The sequence below is a fragment of the Micropterus salmoides genome, unplaced genomic scaffold (assembly GCF_014851395.1).
Source record: "Micropterus salmoides isolate LMB-PRFRI ecotype aquatic unplaced genomic scaffold, ASM1485139v1 Ms_hic_scaffold_16, whole genome shotgun sequence".
NCBI classification, from domain to species: domain Eukaryota; kingdom Metazoa; phylum Chordata; class Actinopteri; order Centrarchiformes; family Centrarchidae; genus Micropterus; species Micropterus salmoides.
This window is the reverse complement of record NW_024040707.1, coordinates 7,862,911-7,888,143: the sequence shown is the minus strand read 5'-3', so window position 1 is coordinate 7,888,143 and position 25,233 is coordinate 7,862,911. Positions and strand designations below refer to the sequence as shown.

At 39.1% G+C, this 25,233-nt stretch overlaps 1 protein-coding gene across 1 annotated transcript in view; it reads right to left on the bottom strand.

Annotated features, from left to right (window-relative positions):
* Positions 1–23,603, bottom strand: part of vwa5b1 (von Willebrand factor A domain containing 5B1) — a 30,165-nt gene extending 6,562 nt beyond the window's left edge. Inside the window, exons 1-20 of the mRNA XM_038723812.1 lie at positions 23,451–23,603; positions 23,154–23,315; positions 21,178–21,397; positions 20,797–20,951; positions 19,284–19,415; positions 18,022–18,146; positions 15,659–15,835; positions 13,451–13,561; positions 13,080–13,282; positions 11,848–11,962; positions 11,442–11,627; positions 11,065–11,263; positions 8,472–8,671; positions 6,965–7,211; positions 5,712–6,005; positions 4,970–5,107; positions 3,263–3,397; positions 2,590–2,661; positions 1,959–2,028; positions 1,064–1,187 (exon numbers count right to left, since the gene is read on the bottom strand). Coding sequence (XP_038579740.1) covers positions 1,064–1,187; positions 1,959–2,028; positions 2,590–2,661; positions 3,263–3,397; positions 4,970–5,107; positions 5,712–6,005; positions 6,965–7,211; positions 8,472–8,671; positions 11,065–11,263; positions 11,442–11,627; positions 11,848–11,962; positions 13,080–13,282; positions 13,451–13,561; positions 15,659–15,835; positions 18,022–18,146; positions 19,284–19,415; positions 20,797–20,951; positions 21,178–21,397; positions 23,154–23,315; positions 23,451–23,589 — 3,204 coding nt within the window. The 5' untranslated portion in view covers positions 23,590–23,603. The remainder of the gene's footprint in view (positions 1–1,063; positions 1,188–1,958; positions 2,029–2,589; positions 2,662–3,262; positions 3,398–4,969; positions 5,108–5,711; positions 6,006–6,964; positions 7,212–8,471; positions 8,672–11,064; positions 11,264–11,441; positions 11,628–11,847; positions 11,963–13,079; positions 13,283–13,450; positions 13,562–15,658; positions 15,836–18,021; positions 18,147–19,283; positions 19,416–20,796; positions 20,952–21,177; positions 21,398–23,153; positions 23,316–23,450) is intronic.
* Positions 23,604–25,233: the final 1,630 nt, after the last annotated feature.

Sequence of the window (25,233 nt, the reverse complement as noted above, 5' to 3'; positions counted from 1 at the left end):
TGTTCAACTGTTCTTCTCCACTGCATATTGAAAAACAGACTTTGTGATTCGGCCTACAGCTCCAATCAGCAGCTGGGCAAGAGGTGCCTTGTTATAGGATACCTCTATGGTCATTGTTTAAGGAAGGGAAACTCATTTTCAGGGCAGCTATTCGGATAATTTTTGACAGATGTATTTTTAACATTGAATTTAAAAAGGGATGAATAATACATGAACAAGGTGGCAAGCACAGCATAATTACAACCTCCTTCAAGGTCTTGGTGATGTCAGGGAGTGGCAGAGTATGGCCTTATTACATTGAGCCTGGACACTCTGCTTTGGACTCTCAAGTAAAGGTTAAAATTATAGGGGATTGTTCTGTCACTGTCAATGTCTTATGCTAGGCAGAAAGATTACGATAAGGCCCAGAAAAACAGAATTTGTAGTATGTAGTCTTTTACACCAATTTTGGACCAAAAATATAATGTTACACAACTGAATGAATTATGAAATATATAATCAGTCTTGTGGTATTTATCGTTTAAAATTTTTCAAGCAAAACATTGGATTTTTAAAAAAACTACTGATTAAGACAGACAGACAGACAGATACAAATACTTAAAGATATGTCTATTCAACAATATATGTGCCAACGAGTGTAGAAGGATGTGCAATGTGCAATTGCCATTCAGGAGAATAAGTCTCCTCTTCTTGCCCAGAGGGAAGTCATTGTATATTTGAATTGCAGTGGGCAGAAATGACTTCCTGTAGCAGTCCCTATTACTGCAGTATTGGTATCGCTGGTATCCACCACTGACTTTTTCCCCTTCATTTATTTCAGACAGACAGCACGAATTTGCAAAGAAAGGGGACTGAATTGTAAACAAATGTCCTCAGTTGGATTTGAATCTAGGATACAGCATGCATTTACATATTGCACAACGTAGCCCTCTGGACTATTCAAAACAGCTTAGAACTGCTTCTGCTTATTGTAACCATGCACTCGGACATTCTCCTCTTTCAAATTAGTGTCCGTCAACTTGCAGGTTGACAGACTATTCACATGTATAGATCTGCAACCCACCAGAGGAATGTAATCTTTGTTCTCGTTGTCACTCTCTCCAATTGAATCACCGGACTTGCTGTGAGATCGACACATGAATCCTTTGGCAGCCCGAGTCAGGAGACGAGTCCTGCTGAGGGCCAACCTTAACAGAGGAGAGGGGAAAGCAGATTTAAATAACAGTGTACAGTATGTGAAGCACATACCACTATTGAAATTAATCTACTGCTTCTAGGAGGACTGGGAAAGCGGATATTTCTTTAGATTATTCTGGTACACATCATGTACTTACTACAATACTAATATGTGCAAAACAACATTCCCATCAGCCTCAGCTGTACTTTGTGTTTAGTGCTAATCTAAAGCTAAGATGGTGAACATCTTAACAGAACAGCTCAAATGATGATGGTGGAAATAGCTTCAGAAAGACCTTTCCAACGTCTGAATTTTTTTAGGGGGGGTGTCAGGCAATTTCTGTAACTTTCCGAAAACAACAGTGCAACATTCACACTCACGTCACGCAGCAATCAGCCAGGTGTGTGGAGGTCTCTCCAGCTCTTTCCAAGAGAGACTGTCTTCAAATGTGCACCATTAATCTCATACTTAAGCAATTATGGTGTCTGGCCCCTTTTTTTGACGGACGGCTTTTCATCCTGCCATCACCTTCTAACGTTATGGTGCCACTGCATGAGCAAACACAGGGACTATAGCCTTATAATTATTTTTAAGTGCTGCCTTACAAAGCAGTGGATCTATTTTTACATCTTCATCTTTATCCATTCCTGTCATCTGACTTTCAGAGCATGCAGTTTTGAGGTTATTGTATCAGGACAATAACTGGACAATTCTGTCTTGACAATTTCCTCTACTCCAGCTACAGCACATTTATGTAACCAGCGAGCCTCCAAACACCCACCTGGCAGAAAAAAGGCTCTCCACCGATTTCTGTGACTGGTCAGAGGTCACAGACGGACTCCTTTGAGAGACTTGGAGACAGAGAGGCAGAGTTAGACAAGGGAAGAGGAGGGAGAAACAAGTTGTGGCATTTTCTGCTACTTTTTATTTGGTTCTCAACATGAGTCTTACATAACAAAGAGGTAAAACACACCCACTGAGATGTAACAGTTACAGCGAGGACATGTTTTCCAGCAGCTGTCTCTCTTCGGCTACACTCCTGCTTGTGTGTGTGTGTGCGTGTGTGTTGTTTTCCTATATTCAAAGGGTGCAAAAACCAGGATCCCGCTATACTTGTGGGATCTGACCAGCCACGTATTTGTGTTTGTGTCTTCAGTACGTGCTCATTGTTGTCAAGGTCCAGACAGCATTTGTCAATACAAGCCACAAAATTGTGGTGACTTCTGTCATCACGTACAAGAAGAGGGACTAAAATGTCAATAATCTCATGTTTCACATTTGAAAGCATACAACAATGTTGCTCAGAAAATGACAAGAGGCTTCCAGACAGTTTATGCCAAAGGTCTTTGTGGAGGAAAATTGATAAAATGCAGCAAATTCACTGGCCAGTTGATGTGTTGCACTTTACTTACCCTCTGTGAAGCTACATCTCTCCCAGCCGGAGGAGGTGGGGGTGCTGCATGGAGAGACACCATCTTCTCCATCTAAGACAATGATCGAAATGATAGAAAATGAATTGCAGTGGGCTGTCCTTTATTTTGTTTCCCACAGTATTCCCTCTTTTTCCTCAAGACCTAACTAAATGTTGTTTTAAAAAAGCAACTCATCTGTATCTGCACCCACTGTGCACCTGGAACTGGAAGTGCCAAGCAGATGATCAAGCAGTGTGCTAGTCTTAGCTCCCGCTGTTGCTATGCCACCACAGAAAACCAATTTAAAATGTTATGCCCTTTTGCTAAAGTATTTTCAATGTAAAGCAGGATGCAGCTTTCTGGGCACCTAATATCTCATTGCTCCCTGTCCCGGTGATGCAAGACTGCAGCCTTTCCATTTCAAATAAAGACACATTTGAATAAATATAATTATATAAACACAAGTCTTCAAAAATCTCATATCACTTGCTCCCCAAAAGAACGATGTTCCTTTTACTGTATACTTATACTTTTTATTCTCAATAAAAGATGCCTTCTACCTTTCTCTGTCGCTCTTATCTTATTTCTTTCTGCTGTATGATGTAAAAATTAAAGCTCATTCTGTCTGTAGTTGGGATTGAAATGTGAGCTGAATATATAAAATGCAGCCTACTGTTGGGCAGGAGGACATCTTCAGCTTCCTCGGACATGCCACCAGATTGAGAGCGACCCAAGCCGATGGAGTACCCGCGGTTCTTCCTGCTCCCTGAACGAGAGCTGGAATGTGAGCCCCTCTTTAGACTTTCACCTGAAAACAAAATGAAGCACATACCCCCTGTAAAAACCAACCCAACTTATTTGACTTAAACAACTGTTTAGGGCATTATACATACATTTCATTAATCATTCTTTTCATTGTTGATTATTTTCTCAGTTAATCGATTAATCTTTTAGTCTACAAATGTAAAAAAAAAAATAAATAAAAAAAGAAGTGAAAAGTGTCCATTGCAAGTTTTGACAGTCCAAGGCAACACTTTCAGATGCCTTGTGTGGTCCAAACAAAACGTATTTCATTGAATTGATATTAAAAAAAAGGCAGCATGTCTATGCATTTGAGAATATTTGTCATTTTTGCTTGATTTAAAAACTGTAATCATTAATTGATTATAAAAATGTATGCAAATTGATTAATTGAATATTTTTGGGGGGCGCTAAACATGCTAATTGGTGAGCTTTAGAAGTGCTCCTAGTCGAGGGTTTTTTTGGTTTACCTTTGTACAAAGCCAAGCTAACTGTTTCCCCCTGTTTCCACTCTTTCTGCTAAACTAACTGTCTATTTGTTGTAGTTTCAGCTTTAACTTATGATCTTATCTCATCTCATCGTATGTGTACACCTGGCAGATAAAGCTGATTCTGATTCTACTTCTGGCAAGAAAACAAATGAGCATATTTCCCAAAATGTTAAATTATTACTTTAATTTTTAAATTAGAGAATCATTTCAATGACACGATGGCATACTGTAGCACACACAAGCCCATAACGTGACAGGCCACACTCATTGGCTTGTAACTACTAAACTACACACAAAAGAAGTTGAGCAAAATAAGTAGTTTCAGGTTATTATTTGAGGACTTGGGTCTCATTCACAAACAAACACACAAATCTTTGTGTAAATCATGCATACAAATGTTTTATGCACAAATCCATGATTATTCAATATTTTCTTATTTAAATTTATTTGTACTTGGACAGATATGGAATTGTCTCAACTGCATTAATTTAAAAAATGTTTTAAAAACATTTAAAACTGTTAATTTACTAATGCATTGGCAACATTTATTAAATAACCATGAAACTTACACCCTTTCATCCTCATTTTTAAAATATTCGTCTATCAAAAGTGTCCCAGTCCTTGCTTACAATGGAGTATATGAGAATATTGAAATGTAACAGTTACTGTTTTCTTTGATTGTATTGACTTGGCCTACAATGTGTAATATAATGTGCCTTTTCTGGCTTGTTTCAATTTCTTCAGTCATGAAATTCTTTTGCTTTTTTGCTTTATGCTTCTCTCTTACAGCAACTTAACCACTTTCTCCATGATACACCACTAGGCAAACATCTTTCCTTATATAGAGAAAAGGGGGCGTGTACACTGACTACAAATAGCACTAACATATGCTCAGTGGTAAGAACAAAACTGGCCACTGCACACTTGTCATGAATCCAACAATAATTTTGCAAGTGCATTTATTTTTGCGCATAGTAGTAACATTTCTACACATTAGTGAATGAGGCCCATGTTCTGTTAAAACATGTAGAGAGGACTGAACAATGTCTGGTATTAGAACGTCTTCACATTACATTAATTTGACTTACTGGGGTTTATGTACTCAATACATGTCTGCAAATACTCATTAGTATCCAGGTCGACTGGAACAAACGCTGTGTATTTGCTCAGTATATTGCAGGCCTTGCTGGTGTGAATAGCATATAGTTGGTACTTCCTCCCAGAGCCTGTGAATTATAATAAGCATAAAATGATTATATAACATATCATAGGATTACATAATATCGAATCATATAATGGTTATGACAATGTTGAATAACACCAAGGACTTTGATAACACAACACGAAACATACATAATTTATACATCAATCATACAGGATATGAAATGCATCTTAAAGGAATATTTTAAATTTTTGTAAATGCACTTATTTGCTTTTTTGCTTAAATTTAGATAAGAGGATTGCTCCCACCCTGATATCTGTCTGTTAAATATGAAGCAACAGCCAGGAGACAGTTAGCTTAGCTCGGGAGCAAACAGCTATCCATATCCCAGATTTTGTTACCTTTGGACAGAGCCAGGCTAGCTGTTTCCCCCGTTTCCATTCTTTATGTTAAGCTAAGATGACTGTCTCCTGGCTATAGCCTTAAACAGACAGATATGAGAGTCAATCAGCAAGAAAGCAAATAAGTGCATTCCCCAAAATGTTTAACAATCCCTGCAAAGTTGTATTTCTAACATTTCAACACCAGAACATGTGAAATAAGCCGCTAAGACACATTACAGATATAAAATTTGTTTACTATAAACAAAAAATCTCTGTAGAGCTCACCATGTTCAATCTCACACTCCTTATCCACCATGTGCTCAAAGTCATGTATGATGGAGCGTCCAGCCAGGTGGTGGAAGGTCTCATTCCACAGCTCTTCATGAACCTTTTCCTCACGTTCACGGCCATTCAGGAAGGGCTCGATATCAAAGACGACCTCCCATTTCTCTGGTTTCCCACACAGCAGTCCGGACACCAAGGCCTTGCAGTCACCTTTGTGCTGGCTTGCTGCACCCAGATCTGACGTTCTGGTCTCCTGTGGGGTTTCTGCTTGACATAACTGGTGTCCATAACCATCTGAAATATCACAAGAGCAAGGTTAGATTCCTGAATGTTCATTTCATTTATAAGTCAACATGTATTCAAATCCATTTGAAGCTTGTCACCTGCTGCTGCTCACTTGTCATTGAATTTGTGTTAAACTAAATCATCATCTCCTGTATGTGTTCAGCCTGCTCTCTGTGTTCAGCCTGCTTGAAGACCAATAATTGTTTTCTAAAGTGCTACCCTCTTTTGCTCCTTATTCATCTCCTAATTAATTTTCTGTTTTGTTCCCAAATTTAGAAAAAACATTTCCTGTCATTCTCAAGACTCTCCTCTGTGCTTAATCATCTGGCAAGTGTCTGCATTTAGCATGGATGCCATTTAAATCAATTTTTAAGAGAATTGTCACATACTGAATAAAGGACAAGGAATTTAATTAATTTATTCTACAGTTAGTTATGAAGCAGATTTTTTTTTAGATTAGGTTTTCATGTTCTATTGTGGTGTCTGACAAATGCACATATGTTATACACCACACTATCATGTTACAGGAATAGTATGCTCAAACTGGGGTTTGAACCCACAACCTTCTTGCTGTAAGGTGACAGTGCTAACCACTGTACCACCGTGCCGCCCCTTAATCGTATTAATTTTTTTGTACAAATTAAACAACCAAGATAAAAAAAACAATTTTCTTTAAAAGGGACATTAATAATGTCTGTGTGACTTCAGACAAAAATTATTACTTTAATACTTATGACAACTTTAAAAGGTGTAATGGCTTTAAGATGATGTTGATTAGTTTGGTTTGGGTTTATGCTGTCATTAAACAACCTGTACACACTTGCATACATATTCACCAAAAAACAAACATACAAACATAAAACACAGATTCAATCCAACATAAATCATAGACATGTAGATACATTCAATAAAGCAATACGTTCTTAGCATTTTTTAGTAAAACAGAATGGTTGTGCTCGTGGTCTCACCTGTATCTCCAGCACTGCCAACAGATGGGCTGTCAGTGGACGATCTGGAGCCATCCTCTCCAGTGGTGTTGCGAGCTGAAGGCGTCATGCTGATGCCGCTGAGCTGAGGGTTGTCCTGAGGCTGAGAATGGAAATGAAGCTCTGAGTCGGCTTCCTGTTGCAGCAGCGGCTCCTGCAGAGGGAACGGCCTGTGACAGCTGGCGGAACGGCCTCTGGAAGATGTGGCACACAGGCTCGCCAGCTGTGGCTGGAAACAAAGGACAGAAAGTTGTTGTTTTTTTATTTTAAATACCCTGATGCAATCAGGATTTATTAAGATATGAAACCTCATTCTGGGGGGTTCACTCAAGCTCATATTTCATGGTGCTTTTAAGCGACTATGTATTTATTATGATTTCCAAACTCTTTATTGTTTGATTAAACTAATGCAAATAATCTATTTTGCAAATAGGGCAACTACTAAGAATCATTTTCATTCTCGATTAATGTTGTGATCTTGTTTAATCTTTTTTTGTTTTTATAGAATGTTAGAAAATTGTAAAAAATGTCAACCTCAGTTTTCTAAAGCCCAGCTTGATGTGCCTTTCTCATTTTGTCTGACCAACAGACTAACAACCAAAGATATTCAGTTTATTCTCACATAAGAAGTAGAAATACAGCAAATGCTTACAATTGAGAAGCTAGGACACGGGAATGTTAGGCTTAAAATGTGACTTAAAACAATTAATCAAAATCCTGGAATTAATGTTCTGCTGATCGACTAATTCATTAATCAACTAATCATTTCACCTCTAATTGCTCAGATGAATTTGATTTCTGCAGAATGATACAATATTCAAATGAATGTAACAGAAATTGTTTATGTTTTGAGTTGTGAAATCCTTCATCTTGTCAGCCCTCCTGCACAGGTTAATTTACATTTCTTTAATTTATGTAGCAATCCACAAACAAATAAATAGAAAGTTACTATATTTACTTTTAATCATTAGATATAGATTAATCATGGCTTGAGTGCAACAGCTCAGCTGTATTCCAAAGAGAAGATTTAATTTCTTCACAGACCCGTGAATTCTGTTTAGTTATTCTAGGATGCTCCCTGAGCAATATTCAAACCTAATTACCATTCATAAATGTTGGCCCTCATTACAGGGGAGAGCACATTAGTCTATTCTTGATTATACTCTACCCCAGACAAGGGTCAGATGGCTTTTTAATCCATCAATGCAGTCTGAATACAAATATAATTTTTCCATTTAATGGCAATATGTCAATATAACTGTCTCATAATACAAAATACAATTATCCTGCCTTTATAACCATAACAGTGGTTTATTTAACATGCATGAGCGCTTAAACAGACAACATGTGTATTATTATTAAATAAAGCTTAGTTTGGAGGCACTGTTTTAGATCTGCAAACTACAACTAGATTACAAACTGAGTCAGAAAAAAACAGATCAGCCTAAAAGATTATGTGAGTGTTGCTGTTCACAGTGTGGGACCACACCTGGTAGTCGTTCCTCCACTGTGCCTCGTGCTCAGGGCTCATCTGGCCTATCAGCTCCTGGACTTTGGTTCTCCTCAGTGGATTCTTTACCACCACAGAACTGGGATCACTGGGAGTGTAGACCTTCTTTGCTGGGTTGTAGTCTATTATCTGGTTGGTACTGTATGCGCGCCTTCTCGGAGAGGTCTTACAATCCAACCCTGATGTTTTGTTCCAAAATAGAAATAATCAACCCAAAAACTCAAAAAAAAAACAAATCCAAGACAAAGTCATACAAATAATTGTTAGTTTAGTCAACTCTGAATTGCTGATTACTAACTCAAGATTTTAACACAAAATATAAGATGCCTTTCACCTCACAATTTCTGCCTCTTCTGCATCAATTTATGGAAATTCAAGTGGCAGGTGACAATTGAAACTATAAAAAATATAATGCAATATAATGCAGTAAGGCTCTGAGGCATTCTGTATTGCTTTCAAATATGTATTCTCCTGTAGATCAACTTTTCTCATTTAATATCATCCCCGCTAAGTAAACACACAAGTGGGCATGATTGATTAAAGTAACGTCTTTAAATATGCAGGTGACGCTTATTCACGTCAATAATACATTATATAATGGACTTTAATAGCTTTTTAATAAATAGAGTATCAGCAAGTTATCTGCTCATGTTCAAAATGTTCTGCACATATCTGTGATCTCAGACATTTCCAAAATAACATCACAATCTAATGGAAATAAAGTCAATATTTTAACAAAATCTACCTGCACTATACTCTGCTGTGCATTTGCCTGCATTATTGCTCTGCCGATATACCCATTCAGACCGTCTGACAGACACGGAACTGTTTGGGACTGTACTGGATGAGACAATGAGGTGGAAAACCAAAACTGAAAACACTTCTGATCAGGAATCAATCCCACCACAAATTTTAACTTTAGCACCTCCAATAAAGTGCAGCTCATAGGGGCTTCAGTTGGAAGCATCCTGGTGCAGAGAGAGCGGTATGCTGAGTAGTGTGGAGTAACGTTCGATCTGCTGCTTGGACAGAGGACTCAATGACATCATATTATCTTCAAGGGCTTTAATGCATGATTGGACACTCTGGGGCTTTATTTTTCTGTTTTAAAAAAAACCAAACAGATGCCCAGGCCTAATGACGCCTCTTGTCAGCACAGCATGCTAACATGTTCACTCTGGCGATGCTAACATGCTGATTTTTATCAGGTAATGTTTTCAATGTTTGCATTTTCATTTTTGCTTATTAGCACTAAATATAATTAATCAGAGTGAATGGTCAACATAAGAGTCAGCCAATATGGTCCTCCATTTTACACAAAGTATAGCTGAGGCTGATGGGAATGTCATTAGTTTAGCAGGTACTTGGTTATTACTTATAAGTATAACATATAGTAAAATTTTGACCTGATGATGGGGCTAAATGAATGTTTAGGGATCGTCAAAGTCACTACAATCCATTCTGAGGGCAGTGCTGGAACCCACTATTTAGCCTCTGGGGGTATTGGCCAATGCTTCAGGGCTTCCGGTGTAGCCAAGTCTTCCTCTTCCACGTGCTGGTCATTTTTTACAGTCCAAGTGGCAATTTTGGAATCCATCAGCTGTTGTCTTTTTAAAAACTAATAAAAGCTAACCTCTAGGGTTCCGAGATTGACAAAAAGCTCAATCATCGTCATACTATAGCTGATGGATTCAAAGATTGCATTTTGTCCAAAGGGACTACATACGGAAACCAGATAGCCTCTAATACCAAAATCATGTCTCTTGCCTACAGATTCTGCTTTCTTATGCAGATATCTGTTTATAGAGATTATTCTGAGGCGGACATGAATATCTGTACAAAATAATTGTTTCACTCAAAGACACAAATGTAGCTGGTGATGGAGCAAGGGGAAAAGTCAGGGAATCATCAAAGTCACTGGGATACATTGATTGGGAACCATGATTGTCTGTACAAAATAGCAAGCCCAATCCATCCAATAGTTGTGGCAATATTTCGGTTTGGACCAAAATGTTGGACCAATCAACTGACATTGCCATCCACTGAGCCACTGCACTAGCCTAATAAAAATAAGAATTCCACCTAACAAACTCAATGCCAAGTGATATTGAAGCACACAAACACCTCAGAATGTGACAGCAGATTGCTGAAATAAGTTAACAATACACATTGGGGAAATGCAAACATTCCTATGCAAGCCCAATATTAATGTTAAATGATGTACAAGTCTTTTCACAGGTGATGTCATTCTAATTGTCTGACAAAGATACATAAGCAGGACATTTTACAGTTGAAAAATCAACCTGTCGGTGCTCTTTGGTGGGCAAACTATGTAATGGTGTACCTTTAAACTGCATTTGAATCCTACCTTATCAAAGCAAGGAGCAGATACTTGGCGGCTTAATCTAGCCATACATCTACATAGTATCCACTTAAGATAACCTACATTGGCTGGTCCCTTTGGCGCAATAGGCAGTTCAGTAGTCCAGCTACCACTAGTGTTACAAAAGAAAAGACTAGTGCAATTAGACACACAAATTAACATTTATATATTAAAACTGTAAGTTCCTACCCATGGTGTCTTGCTCTGTGGTGGCAGGGCTGCTGTCTATCATGGTGTCCTGGTAGAAGTCATACAGAGGGCCAGTGAGTGCTTCCCTGTAGGATCCCTGACTGTCGACACCTGTCTTCACTGGGTCCTCTTCTTGAGAGTGAAACACAGAGCTGGCTGATTCAATGGAGCGCATCATGCTGTATCGCCTCCTCTTATCCTGTTGAGATTATGAGTAGGTGACATATCCAAGTATTTCTTCATGGTTAGCCTTAGCCCTTTTTTATCTCCCTAGGAAAGCCTTTCAGAGATAACGGACAAGTCATTCTGAAATATTCACAACACAGAAAGTCATGCATGCGGTCATTGTCTCCTTTCAGAAGATGTCTTGCACTTACAGATTTGGGGTTGGCATGGTAGCGGGTGGTGTCACAAACCACACAGTAACCAATCAGACTGTCCCCTGGAAACAGGAAGGTGTTGCCCACAGGGGACAGCAGCACTTCTTTGGTCTCAGGAAAGAGCCATTCGATGGAAATATCACTGAGTACTGGAGACATGGTTTTCTTTAGGGACTTTATCATCTGTGGAGCAAAAATAAACTAACTAAAATAGACTTTCAGATACAAAATACAGCTTCTCCCTGACCAGTACATAAAGCAAATGGAGTCTCAGAGATATGATTTTCTAATTGGTATCAGTGGTAGACACTTAGTGATGGAAACCACTGCATAATGGCTCTCCAGTGGCCCTCAGAATAGCCAGCTGTCGTTAGGAGTGATACACAAAGCTGGAAATGAGTACCTTGGGTTGCAGCCTCTCTCCTTCGGCCAGGAACTCTGCTGTTCCTTTGGAAACAGTTGCCAGTCCCTTCACCAGCCTCCTGCAGGCATTCTGTCCTATGCCATATGTAAAACATCTGCACAAACACATTAAACACTGCAGCTCAGCAGGGGTCTTCTCAGGATGTGCATACATTTCACAGAGCTATAAACTATAAGCAATCAAATTTGGCAAACATAGATTTGGGTTGGGGGGCAAACTGGAAATGATCTTTCATGGTGCAGAGAGTTGAGACATGCCTGCTGCTCCAGCAAGGTCGGCTTTATTTTGCCATTTTATTCGGTTTTTCACAGAGGGATGAGCTGGCTAATTTAATTAGCCAGCTGCAAACTGGCTAATTTAATTAGCCAGCTACATTCCTTTGCATTTTTAATGAGGTCGAAAAGTGCAGATAAAAATAGAAATATCCCCTACATAGTTAAAAACCTAACATGGATTTTTGGAACTGAGAATCTTTGTTGTTTGGTCATTTGATTTGTAAGCATAGTGTGATAATGATCCAGAAAGTGTCGATGAATTGGCCAAGCTCTGTGAACCTAATCATCTGGGGGCAGTCATCCATTAAAAGGGGGAAGACAAAAGTCGATTATTTTCAGAGTGACTCAGGGGAGGGATTCACAGCATGAGACTTAGGTGCAGGCTGCAAAGTGAAGTGATTTTCCAGTAAACTGCAGATCTATTGTGCCACAGGCGCTCTTTCTCAGTTGATGTTGGTGTTTGCAGCCTTCAGGCAGAATATTTATATCCTTACACTAGTAGCTTTAAACAATGTCTTTTTTATCTAAAATCAAGACAGCACAAATCTGATTCTTTGTATTAATCATGTTTGACACTGACAAGACATTCAATGCACATTCACGGATTTCATTTTGAGAGGATTATAGTTCCATAACCAGGTGTTACATTTAAGCCCATGAAAATGCCTGCATGTGATTTTATGTTATCCCTGTGCAGTCCTTTTGGCATTTTCATAATGGGCATAAAGAAATAATGAATATATTATCATTCAACATACAGTAGCTTTTCTGTGCTTGAATATCAAGCAGCTACCTTAAACACATATTCAAGTCAGTGTGAGTGCTATATTTCTACGTCTGCAGGTACAGATCACATTTAGCACGAAATGGGTCATTTCTAACATTCAGAATAGAGCTCAGTTATCAGCCTGAGTGTGTGTTTACAGTAATACTTGCCTGATGTAGCGTGCATGGCTGCGGACCAGCTCGATAACCTTGCCTGTGTTGCTGACGGCCCCGTCGGTGAGCAGGAAGAGTAGGCGTGGGTGTCCGTTGAACATCGGCTGCCTCAAGATCCAGTTGAGCGGTGCTAGGATGTTGGTCCCCCCCATGTCGGCTCTGATCTTCCTAACATACTCACAAGCCAGGACCAGGGCTTCCTGAGTTGTGACGATGAGGAGGAGAAAAGACTAACTGCGGTTTCTTGAGTTAAAGTATCTTACCATTCTTTGGCTCAGTAAACACAAATGCTATTCTTACATCACAGAGATAAAAAATAATAAAATATGGTAATTCATCATGAAAATATATATATACAACCGCTTTACCTCGTCATAGTTCTGGCTGGTTGTGAAAAGTGATTTGAATGTAGAGCCGAAGCCTATGATGTTAAAAAGGCAGCCTGGCACAAGGCTCTTGAGAATCACCACCATGGCATCCTGAGAGAGAGAGAGAGACCGAGAGCGGATTAAGGTAATGTCCAGAAAATAGAACAGAACAAAGACTGTGGAAATAAAAGGCAAAACTCTTGGGCTCATTAGGTGCTTAATGTCCTGTTGAACTATGCAATCATTTCCACTGCAATAAAACTACATCTACTGATCTCTAGCTGAATTGAAGCACGGTGCTCTACACAGCTGCATCGTTTCACAGCAGATTTTCTCAAGGAGAGGAGTGAGTGGCATCATGCAGTGTCATTTTATCCATCACTGCCTCTGTTACAGCAGAGGAGCAGTTTCCGGAGGCATACCACTTATCTCAACTTTGATTCAGGTGAAGAGGACAATGAAGAGAACCTAGACCACATTGGTCAGACACTCAAAATGCCTGTTCAAGTGCATTAACAAAGAAAATGTAGGTATATGTCATGTTTCAGTTTTTAAAGATATTTTTAAAGGTATTCTGCAGTATTTCCTATAAGGTCAGTGGTAAATATCACTGCCCTGTCCTTAAGCCCAAACTCTGTTGAATCAGACACACCCAATAAAGGCCTGCGTCTGAGTCATACATTAACATCACATCGCAAGGCAGGGTTAGTGCACAAGTAGCAGGCAGCAAATAACATACAAGCATATTAAAAAAATATAAACCTTGAATGAGGTTCAGCTCTGTACGTGAACATCTAATGAATGATTTGTCTGATCAATATCTTTGTGCACATGTCCTTCACACAGTTGGTTAACCACACCTATAAAACTGCAGAATCAGTATGGCTACGAGCCTAGAAAGCAATTACATAGCCTCTAATGACATATCATGTGTTTTCATGCTTTAGCTTTCAGTTTGATCTCTACAGAATTCCATAAATTGATGGGGTGTTTTTCATGCTCAGGGAGGATTGTTTTTTTTGTTTTTTTTACAAAACCCGCACAGCTGTTGCATGAATCAGTTTGCATAACCAAAGAATTTCTTCACAAACTGTCAGGAACTGTCTTAGGGAAGCTCATCTGCATGCTCATCGTCCTCATCGGGGTCTCGACCTGACTGCAGCTTTGCACAGCCATTGAAGAGGAGTGGACGTGTTGTGCAGATGTGTTGCACTGCGTGAGGCAAATGGTGGTCACACCAGACACTGACTGGTTTCCGGACCCCCCCAATACAGTGAAACTGCACAATTTTGAGTGGTCTTTTATTGTGGCCAGCCTAAGGCACACCTGTGCAATACCCATGCTGTCTGATCAGCATCTTGATATGCCACACCTGTGAGGTGGATGGTTTATCTCAGCAAAGTGCTCCCTAACTCAGATTTTGACACATTTGTGTACAATATTTGAGAGAAATAGGCCTTTTGTGTACGTAGAAAAAGTCTTAGATCCTTGAGTTCAGCACATGAGCAATGGGGCAAAAAAAAGTGTTGTGTTTATAATTTTGTTCAGTGTATATTAGGTCACATACAGGAGGAAAGAAATTTGTTCTGTTTGTGTTTCAAAGGTTTGTAGCTATGATTTCTCGTTTATATTATTAATTATCCACTTAATAGCTATGAGTCTTTTTGCACTCATAAATTCAATATCCCATTGCTTTAATAATCTTAGAGAAAACGGACACCATTTTATTTCTATTTCCATATCGTATGAAAGAGCAGGCCAAAACTTTTCATTGCTATACAGTTTCATTAGTTTGTTTTCTCAGTGTGTGATGTATCCTGTTAACAAACTTAAAATGTATAATTTTGTTACAGCCGAGTTTGATATTCTGTGTATTTTCTGCCAAATTGATGCCCAAGTATCAGGCTGTATGTTCTTTTCTAGGTCCTTCTCCCAGATCTTTTCCATCGAGGTGCTGTTAGTTGTTAGTGTTCTTTAAACTGTTTATAATCTTATACATTTTTTAGCCTATATGTGTCTTCTTTTCATATATTGATGTTTCAACAAATTCAGTGTATTCTGCAAATATAATTGAAGAAACCCCCGTCTTTAAACTGGTTATGATGTATTATATATTATAATTTATATGTAAATCAATGTGCGTCTCAATGAAGGTTTGCATCTGCACAATAAATATAACCCACGCACACCACACTGAGATTAGAATACCTTCACACGGTTGATGTTAACCCCACTCATGCTACCACTGCGGTCGATGAGGAAGATAAACTCGCCGTGAACCTTCCTCAGGTCTGAGCTGATAGACTTGAGGTCAGGGCAAAAGTTCAACATGACCACAGGGTTGTGGAGGATGTCCTTATGGAGTCGTCTGTGAATGATATCTACCTGTAGGGACAGGATCAAAATCAAACAGCATAAATTAAGGGGGATTTGGCACCATGATATAACTGGACTGGCTTTGATTTAACACTTAAAGAAGACAAAAGAAGTCATTAGGTCGACAGACAGAGCACATCAATTATTGTTGATGTGCAGGAAATTCTAGGCAGAATGTGGCGAGCCTTTGGAGTGTTTCCATAGAAACCCATTTTTATGATTCTCTGTTTTTAAGTGCTCTCTCTCCTGTTTAGGTCTGCTGGTCATTTAACCTCATGGTAGCAGAGATGTGAATGGACTCAATCTCTCATAACTTAATAACCAAAGCAATTCTATTAACTAGGCAGGTTGAAAAATAATAACGCTGAACTGGTTACAGTAACTCATAACCTACAAAGGCAGAATGCAGTAGGCCTACTGTAACTAGTCAAAATTAAATCTGTTTCACCATGTAAAAATGATTGTACCATAGAAGTGCATAATTTCCATGGAAACAGCATGTAAAATGTGCCTTAACTTGTTAGTGCTCAAGTGAAAACATAGCCATAGGCTATCTGGTGAAGAACTATACATTGATTAATTGAACATCATTTTGCTGAAACATCTTGTTAATTTGTTTTTCCTAATTCCTATTAACTAATTTTAGTTGCTGAGACTTATCATGTTGGAGAAACATGATTAGAGTAACTGTTGTCTGAGCTTTTTTTTACTGGCTTTAAAACCCATATCTGAATGTATTTATTGCATTGTTTAAAAATAAATATTGTAGTATATGTTATATACTCGGTGGCTGTGATTCAGGAGGTAGACGGTGTCCCAAATTGCTCCTGAAGGCTGTGCCATTTACATTTACATTTACTCATTTGACACTTTTATCCAATGCGACTTACATTTGAGGAACAACATAGCATAACAGAGCATAAAATACAGCACGAGATCTACAACTGACAATACATAATAAAAGCAGCAGTAAATACTAGTAAGCACTAATGGCACATATCACATCAATGGGGTAAATACCTAGGAAAATAAGTTAGAGTTAACAAAAAGTGCAATCAATTCAAGATAATTGTAGTGGATAGAAGATTAAGAGCACAGGAAGTGCATGTTAGATGTTAGGAGTTAGAGGTGTTATAAGAGGAAGTGTTCTCGGAAGAGATGAGTTTTCAAGAGCTTCTTGAAGTTAGAGAGGGACGCCTGCTCTGATGGGGTAGTCTGGCAGGAAGGATAGGTAGAGTTGCGTATCGTCTGCGTAGCAGTGGTAAGAGAAGCCGTGCAAGCGAATGATCGACCCCAGTGAGGTGGTGTAAATTGAGAAGAAAAGGGGCCCTAGCACTGAGCCTTGGGTTACCCCTGTGGAGAGGCAGTGGGAGGAGGATAATTGTCCTTGCCAACATTTTGTTTGTGTATACTCCATTTTCTCTTTGCATTCTGTCAAGAGTATCCAAAGGCATAGTGCAGTATCTGCATTTTTAGGTATTATGTTGTATGGCATCATTTGTTATGGTAAAATAATAAAGGAATTACAATGGGCCTTCCAGCCTGAAATCTTTAAACTCTTTTTTTCTCAAATTTACAAGTGCTGCTCTCTGCCTTTGTAGGTTGAGAGTAGAAAATTCAAGTAACATTTACAACTCTCCACATTTCATGAAAATGTGGACTTACAGAGAGTGGACACAGGTGCCATAAACGCCTGCAAAAGTTGATGCAATCTCTCCATCAATAAAACTGCAAAAATACTACCTTTACATAAATCATAATGTGTCAATATGTCAGACAGGGAACTGATCAAACCCTGTAGTAATTTTGAAATCATACCACACATGGTGTGTATGGTATGATATCATAGTATTGGATTGCATTATACTGTTAGATATAACAATTTACATAATCACTGCAGAATCACAAAAATAGTATTTGTTGCCAGGCATTATTGTAATATTGCACTACTGAGTAACTTTTAACACTCTCCTCAAACTGATATTGGTATGATAGTGTTTGGGAGTAATGCATTACTCAGTAATTATTACTGTCCCCAGAAACTAGTAGTAGTAACCAGAATGTCTAACCAGAATGTGATTTGTTTTATTTTGTCCTAGACTGCCATCTTATGATGACATGTATGTGCGATTGCGCGGCAGGTCAGGGGCAGTTCAAGTCGGCTACTAGCCAAAAAGCTAAACGAACTCACTCACTTTCCTCTCATTGCTGGAGTCCTTCTTGGTAGCCTTGATGAAATCGCTCCGGCCGTGAAGATACTCATCGTACTCCTCCTGCATCATGTCTCCATTCTCAATGAGCACATGTGGTACATGTGGCTCTAAAGTAAAACAGTTGGTCAGGACATAGACATGATTATAAATAATACAGGAAGATTATAAAGCAGATGGACGTGCCTGAAATTGACACCAGGTAGGGAGGCAGGAGTGTGGTAATCAGTAGCACAGAATTATCCCCATGTTGATGTGAGAATGAAGAGGTGATTGCTTATCACAGCTGGGCCACATGAAAACAAAATAAGCTCAGAGAGTTTTGCGAATCCTTGGGATTTGAAATGTTAATTGTCTTCAGTGCAGAGTATCGGCAGGTCTTGAAAATCATTGATTTCAGTTTTCTCATAAAAAGGCCTTAGATTAAAAGGCTTACATTTTATTTACAAAGGTAACATATTTTTTTCTAGCCTGCTCTAGGCAGTGTGTGTGATTCTAGAAAATCCCCAGCACTGTTGTTCCAGACCTCTGACCTTTTGTGAAATTCATATGTTGACCCTAAATTAATTAGTTACTTTGCAGCTTAAAGAGGTCCAGGTCATGATTAATGATTAATTAATTATATTAGTGGGAAATATTGCTATATTCTACTGGGAAACACTGGTTGAAATGTAATATAAATGTCCATAAATTCATGTACTTGGTGAATAATTCTAGGCCTTATCATCTCTATTGGTTTTCAGTGTCTGTAATGCAGCTCAGTCCGCTCCATCTCTCTGCTCAAACTGAGCATCCATGTTGTGATTGAAAGTGCAGCACCAGTCTGAGCTGAATTAAATTGCCCAACACTCGTAGCAGGTCTGTTTGTGAACAACACCTTCATAAGATGCCTATTGGATCAGTGAGGCCATGGCTCATTCATGCCTCTGGGAGACAAATGGCCCACACATAGTGTAGGTCAAGGCGGGAATGAGAGAGAGACGAGAGCACAGGATTAAAAAAACAGACCTGACGCTGCACACCCACACAATGCTGAATGCTGTCTGACTCCGCTGGCATGGCATACATTAACAACAGGACATTTTGGTGAGTCACCTCGCAATTGATCTGATTTGATACTTAACACAAAACCTGCTGTAAAAGAAGCCTGACAGAGCAGAAGTAAACAAGGTCCAACTAGTGTACTTGAGAGGGGAGGAAAGACTAATTGCTATGCTGTGAGTGAGTTTTGAAGCTGTGGAACCTACCGCTCGGGTAGATGAGGATTTCGACAGGACAGTCATAAGTGTACTTGTCTGCCAGAGTGATGACGACGCTGGTGGCAGAGCGGGCCAGAGGGTCTGCATCAGCTCGGATAGCATGAGACGGGCTCTCTACACCTACACAGAGCAACAACCACAGGAGATCAAATAACCAGTGGGTCCACCTCCAATAATACCAGTAATAACAAACCAGTAGGCCCCACGGAAATTACTCCCATTTTAGTCAGGATAGCTTTTATCAAGGAAACTGATATTTGCATGTGGAAAGCCATAAGACAGCGAGAGCACATCTCCCTGCCCTTCCATGTGCTTAAATGGAAATCCCGAGGCAGAGAGAGCAGCAGCATAGAACTCCCCAGGGTACAGAACAGATCGGGCATCAATGACAACACAAATGACATTGATAAGTCAGACACAGCCTGAAAGGAGGAGCTGGGCTGGCGGCGTGTTGCAAAGTGGCTTGCAGAGGAAGCCGCAAGGATAGGCAGTCTTAAGCAGCTTAAATAAGGTGCCTTGTATTGAATTTGCCAATAAATGCTAAGAGGGAAAGGCTGGCTTTGAGATCGGCTGCTATCCGCTGATGTGCTGGGATTGTGAGCTGAGCTTGACTTTGTTACCTTAACTTACGCTATGCTCAATTTGTACATGGGAAAAAAATTAGAAAAGATTTAAGAAAAGAAGTAAGATAACTTATGCACTGCAAACATCAAGACTAAACAGACAAGCAATTATGAATTATAATGTGAGAATTTTTATGATGCTCAAATCAACAAGTTGCTAAATTTAAAGGAACAGTTCGACATTTTGGACAATACACGTATTAAATGTCTTGCTGTCTTGCTGAGAATTTGATGGGAAGATCAATACAACTCTCATATCTGTAGGATAAATTTGAAGCTTCAGCCAGCAGCTGCTTAGCTTAGCATAAAAACAACTGGAAACGGGGGACACAGCTAGCCTTGCCAAAGGTGATAAAACCCACCCACCAGCACCTCTAAAGCTTACTAACCAACACATGGACTTATGTGCTGGACTATTGACTGCTCCCGGCCAAGACATAACCCAGCACACAACCACATCAGTCATATCTACACTCTGTTTTTGTAAAACAAAGTGATAATCATTGAACTTCAGTTGTGCTGATACCTTTGGACAGAGCATACTAGCTCTGGCAAGTCTCCTGGCTGTAGCTTCATAGCAAATAATCCCAAAATGTTAAATCAACCATTCACAACTTTATATGGCCCACTAATGTTCCCAATACCCAACTATAAAAGAACATTTAGCAAGGTGTGAAAGCAAAACACACAAAAGAACAGTGCTTTATTCCCTTTTCTGCAGCTCACTGCAGGATGCGTCACATTAATAACATCTTATTGCAGACTTGAGAGCTTTCAAGAAGCACTGAAATGCAATTCTTGATTACTGCTGACAAGTGGATTTGCCCTAAGAGAATATATCCAACAAATATGTCACCATTATTGGTTCATTCTCTAACCTGCGAGGAGATAGGGAGCCCGAATCTCCAGCTGGAAGTTAAACTCATAGTCCATGGAGTTGATGGCCTCCTCCTCCAGTAGTGAAGCCAACCACAGCTGAGGGGAGTTGGGAGTTTGATCATGAGGACTTGAGGCACAAGTGAGCCTGTCCCGCCTAAAAGTAGCAAAGCACAACTATATTAAAACTGAGCCATCTTGAAAAACATGTAAAATGTTAGTATGGTCAGCTTCCATCTATAAAAACACACATTTGTGGCCTAGAAATACAGCCAAACCCAATTTTAAAATACACCAAATTTGAACACAACATGTAACATGCTGTAATTTCAACAAGTTTTTATAATGTTTTATATTGTTTTCATGAATTTATCTGTTCTTACGTTCTGGAGAAGTTTGGAGATAGTCCCTGCTCCTCGTTGATGGTCCTCTGTACCCGGGGTGTACACACAGGTGGAGATGAGACCCTTATACCGCCGCTGGGCAGGGTGGAGAGCTCAGAAGAAGTACTAACTAGAATATGGACCGTCTCCATAGGAGGGATGATCCCAAGGTTAACAACTAACACTGTCCTTTCCAAATCCTCATCCAACACTATGTGTCCTGTAAAACCAGACTAGATTAGTAAACAACCACATGTTTTTATGTACCACAATTTATATGAATCAGAAGGCAACCAAGCGAATGTAAAGCTGTCTGGAAACTGCTGTTATCTTTAAAGTCATAAATATCTCTTCTCAATCAGAGTTCATTTAAACACTTAGATTAGTACAGTACTCAGTACAGAAGGATTGTCCTCAGAGTTAGTTCTACAGACGGTACTTCTACTCCTACCAAAGAGGTGGTATTATGCTCATTTTCAGGTTCAAAATCTTATTTAGGGGCTGTGACGTCACAGGGATGAAAGGGATGGACTACAAATGAGCCGTTTTCAAGCAGTTCAGAGAGTTTTCCATAAAAATCTGATGAAAATATGGTCAAATGCATACCCAACAAAAGACTTAAAGGGGTACTCCAGCAATTTAGTATTGCAGTTCCATAAAGTTGGGGCACTCATGAGAGACAGACTGCTGATCAAGGGCAGAGATTTCCTTTTAGTCTTTAGTACTATTAAATCTTCACACCCCATAATGCAACTCTATATTGTCCTATAGTGCATGGTCCCTTCTACTGGAATTTGGAAATACTGGAAATTGGAATTTCCATGTTCCCAGTCGGAAATTTCAAGTGGAACGCCCCCTTAAGTTGAATTTCTGACTCAGAAAGTTGGGAGAACTTCACCAATCCCGGCACTCAAAATCCAAAATGGCTGCTCTAAGCATCAACAAAGTTAAAGCCATAGTAATATCCAACTTCTGTCTTTATTTGTGACTCATCAAATCAGTCGTACACACAATCCTGTCCAAATTACATCTGTGGGCATGTTGCTACTGTGTATGTGCAAGAAAACGGGTAATGCATTGTTATCAACTGGTACTGCTAACAATGGCGAGAAGCACTCATCTTGGTTTTACGAAAATCTGTTGTGTACTGGAATGCGATCAACTTGGGAGTGACGTCATTTCCAGCTCTGACTTCCATAGTAATTGGAACGCACCATTAGACCTCTCTGTGTTTGGTAAATGTCTTTCCCATGCTTGCAGTAATGAGTAATGAGGGCTTTCTGTTATAATTTTGATTCTAGATAACCCTGGTAACCTAATCAGGGGTAATTTCTCAGACTTCAGAAAGCACCTTCCAGAGCCACAGAAGATGTTAAAGAACTGATTTCACAGGCTGAGAGTGTATAACTTCATGTAATGTGTAAACTGATCTTTATTCAGTGGAGTGCACCTTTAAACCTGCACTAAATTATTTTTTTGGCCACTTATTTACAAATCAAGCAGACATGAAATAAATTTAAAGTCATGTCTCAGGCGAAATGACAAATGTTATTAAATATAATAGTCACTCTCCATTTGTCTCCGCCAACTCCTAGGGGAAATATCTGGTTCTACAGCTGCTAAATGGTCCACTGTGTTCATCGGCTAGTTGACAACTTTGTCTGTCTGTCATCTGGTGCTGAGCAGGTAGTGTACAGTGGGCTTATATGAGATTCTTCACTAAAAACAGCCTGCTGCTGCTGCTGCTGCTGCTGCTGGAAAAAGAGTTGATGAGAGTGGTGAGAGTGAACCATAGACTGTATGAAGTGAACCAACAGAAAATCAAAATTGACAAGACAATTGAAGGGGAACTGCAGAGTCAGATAATTCTCTATGGGTTCATCACTACAACTAGGAGCAACCCCTTTCATAATTACACATAGTAATTTGACCCAGTGCTAATATGACAATATTGATTACAACAGCTTTCATCTTACCACTGCCACTCTGGAGGCCTCCATTAGATGTGTTGCAGCAATCCAAATAACAGTCATCAATTTTTGCCTTGTCTTTGATTTGCAGTGTTATAATCTGACTGGATATCATAGACTCGAACCCCACAACAATGGAATTTTCCTCCAGCGGATAAATGAACATCCCTAAAAGGCAGTAGGAGAGAAAAAAGTGAAATTTACAAAAGTGTGTTTCAGAGCATAACAGTACATTAATTGAAAGTGGCTATCATTCATACAACGGGAGTATACAAATTAGTCTCCTGTAGTGTTCACACTCACCCTCAATTGCATGGTCCTCGATATTTTCGTAGGTCATAGAGGCTGTCAGGGCCAAAGTATAACCCCTGACACAGGAAGTGATGTCAGAGACACTAAGGGGCAGAGCGCTCCGGTTCTCCTTGTTAATGAGTCCAGGCATGGTGCTTATTTTAGGATTCTGGTTTGTTGCCACATGTAAACACAAAAAAGGTTTTAAACCAACTCATAAGATAATGATATTTTATGCCAGAAGCAAAAGCTGTAGCAAAGCAAAGTGTTTGTTAAATATTGTATAAATAATATTAAATATATAAAGAGGATTAAAATAAGAAAATGTGAAAAAATTGTGTGAAATATTCAACTGAAAGTAATGACATAATTGAGGAAATTATTAAAACTCAACTCATTATTATGAAATGCTGTTTTTCTATTTATTGTAATAATAATAAAGTTCTATTAAATATATTTATTATATATATATATATATTTTAAAACCCTTCTTCACTCTATATCAAATTAAACAACTGCTAGCAAATGTAGCCAGTTAGCTCCTGTTAGCTGGAGCAATGACAATGTCAAAGTTATTTAGTCAAAGTCTGGAAGTTACACAGAAACTAACATATACATTTATTTAGCTCAACAAAGTTGCTCATGCTACCTACCTAGCTAGACTGGTAACTTAGCATGGAAGTGAGGAGCCTGTGTTAGAAGTGTTAGCTAGTTTTGTGTGTTTTTCTCTAACATCTATTAGAATCAAAACACAGCTGAGGTAACTGTGAATTAACTAGCTAATGTTAGCTGCTGCTCCTGTTAACACTGGTTTGTCGCTTTGATGTTGTAATCCAAGCTCACAACCCAGCCAAGCTAGTTAGCCAGCTAGGTAGGTAGCATGTGCAGCCTAGTTAAGCTCAAGCTCATTCAGTCAGTTTTTTACAGCACCAGCTATATAGTTGATTGGTGCTAACTGGCTAAACTGGCTAAATGTTGATCTTGCTTGCCTAAGGAAGGAGGGATCAACACCACTGTCATGAAAAGAGACATTATGAAGTGGTATGGAATAAAAGTGTTATTAGGGAAAATGCTACTATGTGACAAAAACAGACAGGAAATGAGGCATCTTGAAATAAAACTTTCTGATATTTTTATATATTTCACATGATTTATTCATGTTCCTTCTATAATTGTCACTTTTGTTACCCAGCAATAACATCAGAAACACAGCGGGTTCTCATACACTCAAACAGCTATTATCTAGATCTCAGTTCAGTGAGATATGTATCTAACCTAAAGATAGATATTCCAACCTCAAACGATATGATGTAAAACCAAGGAGCTTTAGGATGGATCACACAGGTAATTTTGAGATAAAGGTCACAGCAGTAAAACACATTTAGGGTGGTATCATCATTACAACACACCAAAAAAAAAAAGAGTATTCAACGCCATGTCAGGTGAAAAACAAAAATTCACATACATAAAGATAAATTCTCAGGGAGGAATGCAACATTGCTAATTATGTAAGATATAAAATTATCTGTTGCTTCGGGGACTTGCTTCATTGTTAATCTCCTCCGCCAGTAATCTTGGTTATGTGCTGTGAAGGGTCTGTGTCTGCTGTACGACCAGAGCCCCAGCTTGATAGGAAGTGTTATGACGAAAGCAATTTCCATAGAGACAGCTCTGCTTGCTTGCTTGTGTGACTGCAGACTGACCACTACCATCTCTAAAGTCTGCCTTTATTTTTGATACTGTGACTGATTGCATTTAAAATACCTGGCAATCTCACACAAACCACACAATCATA